The sequence below is a fragment of the Octodon degus genome, unplaced genomic scaffold (genome assembly GCF_000260255.1).
Source record: "Octodon degus isolate 3935 unplaced genomic scaffold, OctDeg1.0 scaffold00042, whole genome shotgun sequence".
NCBI classification, from domain to species: Eukaryota; Metazoa; Chordata; class Mammalia; order Rodentia; family Octodontidae; genus Octodon; species Octodon degus.
The window spans coordinates 12,640,861-12,648,254 of record NW_004524618.1 but is presented as its reverse complement, the minus strand read 5'-3'; the positions used below and the strand labels follow the sequence as shown (position 1 = coordinate 12,648,254).

General features: G+C 37.7%; 1 protein-coding gene across 1 annotated transcript; it reads right to left on the bottom strand.

The window, feature by feature from the left end:
- Positions 1–2: 2 nt before the first annotated feature.
- LOC101589394 (baculoviral IAP repeat-containing protein 5) lies at positions 3–278 on the bottom strand (the record flags this gene model as incomplete). The annotated part of the gene is made up of 1 exon (XM_023715503.1): positions 3–278. A coding segment is annotated over exon 1 (225 nt), but the record flags the coding sequence as incomplete, so codon positions are not given.
- Positions 279–7,394: the final 7,116 nt, after the last annotated feature.

Below are 7,394 nucleotides of genomic sequence, written 5' to 3'. Positions count from 1 at the left end.
TCCTCTATGGGGTTATCATCCGGCTCCCAGCCTTCCAACTCCTTGAAGCAGAAGAAACACTGCGCCAAGTCGGGCTCGTTCTCAGTGGGACAGTGGATGAAGCCGGCCTCGGCCATCCGTTCCGGAGTGCAGGCGCAGCCCTCCAGAAAGGGCCAGTTCTTGAACGTAGACATGCGGTGGTCTTTGAGATACAGCTGCCACGTCCGGGGCAATGGCGGGGCCCCCATTCCGTCTCCGCCAGAGTTCAAAGCCTAGTTCCAAGATTCAAACCCGCGGGTAGCGACCTCTGCCATGATCTTTTTAATTTTGTTCCTCATATTTAGATTAGGTTATGATTATTCTTGTTTTTTGAGGACTTTGGGGGCATCATTAGGTTACTTGTGCTCATTCTGTTTTTCTGATGTGGGAATTCACTATTATCAACTTCCATTTTATGACTGCTTTCATTGTGTCCCACACCTCCAGCATGCTGTCCCGGCATTATCACTTGATTATAGAAAATTTCCAATTTCTTCTTTGATTTCACCTGCGCACACTTGATTATTCAAGAGGGTATTATATAATTTCCATACATTTGCATAGTTTCTGTGGTATCTCTTATCACTGATTTCTAGTCGGACTGCATTATAATGTGATAATCTGCATGCAATAATTCTAGTTCTTTTGAATTTATGTAAGCATACTTTATTGGCTAGTAGCGTGTGCTCTATTTTTGAGAAAGTCCTATGTACTGCTGAGAAGAATGTCTATTCTGTTGTTGGATGGAACACTGTAGAACTCTATCAAGTCCATTTGTCTAAAGGTTTGGTTCAACTTTTACATTTCTTTGTTGATTATTTTGTCTAGTTTATTGGTGCATTTGTACATTAAGGTCCTCTGTTACAATAGCCTTGGCATTTATTTGATTTTTCAAGTGCATTAGTGTTTATTTTGTGAAGTTGGGTGCACTCATACTTGGTGTGTGTATGTTTATAATTGTTATTGCTTCCTGTTGAATTTTTCCCTTAACAAAATTTGATAGCATAGCAAGATACAAAATCAACACTCAAAAGTCAATAGCAAGATCCAGCCCAGCTCAGGCCTGGAGAATGTGTGGGAGAGCTTCTGGCTTCCCTGTGCCCAAGGGACCCCTCCAGACCAAAACTCAGGAACCCATATGAGTGACACCCTCTACTGCACCATCAGGACCGCTACAATCCTCCAGAACTTCTGCGACTCTCTCAGGATCCCCAGATCCAGCCCAAGCCCAGACCCAGCTAGTGTGTGGGAGAGCTTCTGCACTCCACTGTGCTCCCTGGGCCAGGGGCAAAACAGGGGGACACCACAGGTTCATTGTTGTGCCAGAGGGGTACAACAGGGTCACTTCCAAGGGCTGCAGCAGGAAGGAGCTGAACATAACAGCTAGACCCAGGCCAGGCATAACTGGACAAACTCAAACTTAGTACATCTGCACCCGAATTGCAGTATGTGCTAAGGTTATAACTGCACCAAAGCTCTACACCAAAGGTCAGAGGTCAGTGCTATGTGAAATGACAAAGACAAGGAGCAAAATGCAATCTCAAGCCTCAAGCCCACCAATAATAAGTGCAGAAGACACTAGCTCAGCTGAAATGAATGAATTAATAGCATCAGAAGTAAAGAAACAACTGCAGAAAGTTATAGAGGAACTCAGAGCAGAATTAATTTCTGAAATAAAAAAAGAAATCTTTGATAGGAAAAATGTATGCAATGTGTTAATTATTGAAACTGTCCTACCAATTTGGTTTGAACCTGTCTCATTGCTATTTGTTTCTCAATAAAATTATGGAAAAAAAGAGAAATCTTTGAATTCATACCATCTGAAGTAAAGAATCAAATACAGAAACATACGGAGGACACCTAATCGGAAAAAATCTCTGCAGTAAAGGAATTAATAACTGCTTATAAAGAAGACATTGATAAAAAATACAGGATATTAGAAATATGATAGATTCCTTGAATGAGCAATACAAGAAGGAAATCGATCACATGAAGCAGAGTCAAAGAGCTATAGAGGAACTTAAAATCTCAATCACAAGCCTGCAAAAACGTTTGAGTGAAAGTGAAGACAGAGTTTCAGATCGTGAAGACGCTGGTGCAGCTAGTGAAAAGGTAAGAAAGGATCTCTTAAAAACAACTAGAATGCAGGAAAAAATAATCCATTACCTGCAAGATGATGCAAAGATGAACAATGTGAGACTAATAGGCATCAATGAGAAAGATGGAGTCAATACAAATGACATCAAAAAAACATGGGCAGAAGTAATAGCAGAAAACTTCTCAAATATGAGGAAACAATCTGACATTCAGTAACTGAAGCATAGAAAATGCCAAATAACTTCAACCCAATTAAAAACACACGGAGACATATAATAGTAGAAATCCAGCACAAGAATAATATACTGAAAGCTAGAGAAAAGCAGATCACATTCAAAGGAAAACCCATCAGTATTACAGTTGACTTCTCTTCACAAACCATGAAGGCAAGAAGAACATGGGGCAGAATACTTCAAGTCCTATAACAAAACAAATTCCAGCCAAGACTACCATATCCTGCACAACTCTCAAGTTTGATGGAGAAGTGAAATACTTTCACGACAAAGAAAAACTAAAGAATTTCATGATGACAATGCCAACCCTACACAGACTATGAAAGATGTTCTAGAGAGGGACCAAAATGATCAGAACTCCATGAACGAGAACTGAAGGAACTCACTAAATAGGGCAAACAATTAAACACAGGATTAAAAAGGAGTAAATGACAGCAGGTAAATAACATGTCAGTCATAAGTAAACATGTCTCAATTCTAACCATCAATGTAAATGGACTCATTTCACCAATTAAGAGAAATAGACTGGCACAGTGGATTAGGAAACAAAATCCAACAATATGCTTCATACAAGAAACACAGTTAACTCAAAAAGATATTCATAGGCTTAAAGTCAAAGGATGGAAAACAATACTAGATGCCCCAGCACCTCAGAAAAAAGCAGGGGTAGCAATCCTGTTTTCAGACAGTCTCAACTTCAAACCAAGAATGATCAAGTGAAATAAAGAAGGCCATTATATCCTGGTTAGGGGAAAAATTCAAGAGCAAGAGGTGACACTCATAAATATGTATGCACCAAACACAGGGGGACCCAACTATATAAGACAAATCTTAATGGACATGAAAAATCCAATACCAGAATCTTAACAGGAGACCTTAACACCCCCTTATCTCAAAAAGATAGGTCAACCAGACAAAAATTAGCAAAGAAGTAGAAAAACTTAACCAGAGGTTGGAACAAATGGACTTGGTGGACATACACAGTGTTCAATACTAGAACACTGTGTGGAACAGCAACAGCTGAATACACATTCTTTTCAGCTGCACATGGGCCATTTTCTAAAATAGAGCACATAATAGTCCATAAGTCTAGCTTAAGTATATGCAAGAAAACGGAAATTATCCCAGGTATATTATCTGACTACAGTGCAAAGAAACTGGAAATAAATGACCAAAAACCCGAGAAAAGCCACCTAAATACATGGAAATTAAACAACACCCTACTCAGCAATCAATGGGTCACAGATTAAATTAAACAAGAAATACAACAATATCTACAATTCAATGAAAATTCAAGCACAACTTATCGGAATTTATGGGATGTGATGAAAGCAGTTTTCAGAGGGAAATTCGTAGCTGTGAACTCACACATTAGGAAAACAGAACGGGAACAAATAAACACCCTAATGCTGCACCTCCCACATGTAGAAAAGGAAGAGCAAACCAAACCCAGAGCACAAAGATGGGAAGAAATCATAAAGATTAGAGCAAAAATTAATTTGAGATGAAAACAGCCCAAAGAATGAACAAATCAAAAAGCTGCTTCTTTGAAAGACTAAATAAAATTGATAAGCCCCCTAGCTAACCTCATCAAAAAGAGGACAGAAAAATTCAAATACAAGTGATAGGGAATGAAAAGGGTGTAATCTCTACAGACCCAGTGGAAATTCAGAAGATTATCAATAGCTATTTTGAGAATCTTTACTCTCACAGAATAGAAGACACAGAAGAAATGGACAGATTCCTAGAAAGGTACAAATTACCTAAACTGAATCAAGAATATATACCAACTCTCAATAACCCAATAACAGCCAATGAAATACGAAATGTAATAAAAATTCTGCTGACAAAGAGAAGTCCAGGTCCATATGGATTCACATCTGAATTCTACAAGAAATTTATGCAAGATATAATTCCTACACTCCTCAAACTTTTCAATGAAATTGAAAAGGAAACAGTCCTCCCAAAATAATTCCTCGAGGCAAGTATTATACTGATTCCAAAACCAGGGAAAGACACAACTAAAAAAGAGAACTACAGGCCAATCTCCCTCATGAACATAGATGCCAAAATCCTCAATACAATCCTAGCAAATAGAATACAGCAAATCATCAAGAAGATCATACACCATGACCAAATAGGATTCATACCAGGCATGCAAGAATGGTTCAATATTTGAAAATCTATAAATGTAATACACTATATTAATAGAGCAAAATCTAAAAACCACATGATCATCTCAATTTATTCAGAAAAGGCTTTTGAAAAAGTCCAACACTCATTCATGTTCAAAGTCTTACAGAAAATTGGAATAGATGGCCTCTACTTCAATCTGGTAAAAGCCATTTATGAAAGCCCAACAGCTAACATAATCCTAAATGGGGAAAAACTGAAATCTTTTACTCTCAGATCTGGTTCAAGACAAAGATGTCCTCTATCACCCCTAATATTCAATGTAGTTTTGGAATCATTAGCAAATAAGAATAAGTAAAGAAGCAGTTAAATTATCATTATTTGCAGATGACATGATATTTTACTTGGAAGACCTAAAAAAACTCCACCAAGAAGCTACTGGAACTGATACACAAATTCAGTAGCATAGCAGGATACAAAGTCAGTACTCAAAAGTCAATGGCATTGCTTTACACAGATAACAAACACATTGAGAGGGAAATTATAGAAACAGTGCCTTTTGCAATAGCACTACAGAAAATGAAATACCTTGGAATTCACTTAACCAAAGAAGTTAAAGATTTTTTCACAGAAAATTACAGTACTCTGAAAAAAGCAATTGTAGAGGATTTCAGAAAATGGAAAGATATTCCATGCTCCTGGATAGGAAGAACCAACTTCGTGCAGATGGCCTTACTCCCAAAATTATTGTACAGATTTAATGCAATCCCTATCAAACTACTACCAACATGCCTCCCAGACCTAGAGAAATAATTCCTCAAATTTAATAGGAACCAGAAAAGACCTCAAATAGCAAAGGCAATTCTGGCCAAGAAAGACAAGGCAGGAGGCATTACAATTCCTGACTTGAAATTATACTACAAAGCTACTGTGATAAAATCAGCATGGTATTGACAATGAAATAGACCTGAGAATCAGTGGAATAAATTAGAAGATGCAAAGGCCTCTATGAATGCACTCAGCCACCTGATCTTCAACAAAGGGGCCAAACATGCTCTCTGGAAGAAAGATAGCCTCTTTAACAAATGGTGCTGGAAAAACTGGATCTCAACATGCTGAAAACTGAAACTTGACCCAGTTCTATCACTATGCACTAAGCTTACGTCAAAGTGGATTAAAGATCTAAACATTAAAACAAAAACAGTGTATCTCCTGGAAGAGAAAGTAGGAGGAACTCTTGAAGATATAGGGGTAGGCAAAGAGTTCATGAACAAAAATTAAATCGCATGGTTAACACTTGAAAGAATTGACAACTGGGACCAACTCTTATTGAGAAGATTTTGCACGTCAAAAGAAATTAACAATAAAGTGAAAAGACAGCCCACAAATTTTGAAAAAATCTTAACTAATAAGCACTCAGATAAAGGTCTGCTCTCTAGAATATATAAAGAACTAAAATACATTAAGGCCCCTAAATTTAAGGCCCCAATCCAGAAATGGGCATCCGAGATGAACACACACTTCTCAGAGGAAAATATTAAAGAAGTGAATAAATATATGAAAAAATGCTCCACATCACTAGCCATCCGTGAAATGCAAATGAAAACAACACTGAAATACCATCTCACCCCAGAAAGAATGGCATCATAAAGAAATCAACCAACAACATGGAGAGGTTATGAGGAAAAGGGAACCCTTCTCTACTGCTGATAGGAATGTAGACTGGTGCAACCATTATGGAAATCCATGTGGAGATTCCTTAAGAGACTAGGGCTGGAGGCAGGAAGATGGCTCATTTGAATAAGTGCTTCCCTGGCAGGCACAAGGGCCTGAGTTCAATCTCCAGTTCCACAAAATATAAATTAAAAAAATAGTTCATACCTATTGGGGGCCAGGGAGATGGCTCAGTGGAATTAACGCTTCCCTGGCAAGCGCAAAGTTCTGAGTTCAATCTCCAGTTCTGGAAAAAAAAAATGAAAGAAAAAGAAAAAAGAACACCCCTCCCCAAGAAACTAGGGCTGGAAATCCCATTCAAGCCAGCTATCCCCCAACTGGGAATTTTCCTGGAGGGACTGAAGCATGTTATCATAGTGATATATGTGTACCTATGTTTTTTTTTTTTTTTTTTTCTGAACTGGGGATTGAACTCAGGCCCTTATGCTTGCCACACAAGTGCTTATTCTACTGAGCCATCTCCCCAGCCCCTGTATCTATGTTTGTAGCAGCACAATTTGTGATAGCCAAATCTTGGAAACAACCAAGATGTCCATCACCTGAGGAATGGATGAAAAATGTGGTATTTTTAAACAATGGGGTATTACTCAGCTGTAAAGAATGATCAACTTGAAGCATTTATATTTAAGTGGATGCCTCTTGAAGATATACTCATAAGTGAAGTAAACCAGACCCACATGTTAAATATTGTGTAGTCTCCCTAGTATAGGAAATCAAAAGAAGAAATACAAATAGAAAGCTATAACACAACTGAAAGGAAAGCAAGAACTTGAGGACTGGATAATGAGGAGAAGGTAAGGAGAAAAGCTGGGAAACAGGACAGGGAAAAAGCCATACACTTGTGTGCACAAGATGAGCAAAGCAATGATCCTGAGAAACATCAGAAGGTTTTTGAAACTAGCAGTTAATTGGTAGGATTCTCAACATGACTAACTATATATACTGATACTTGGGAACCAAGCAATTGCACTGAAGATAGCAATGTGTAATAGAAGGGTCATGCTTGGAATGCCTGTCATTCTGATCTTCTAAATATAAACTTCATGTCATGACATACCAATTATTATTTTTTATACATTTTTTAAATATTTATTTATTGACATCAGTTATTTTTATTTTAAAGAAAGAAAAAAAATAAAAACAGTGGTACAAAATCTCAAAACAAGATTTTAGGAGAGT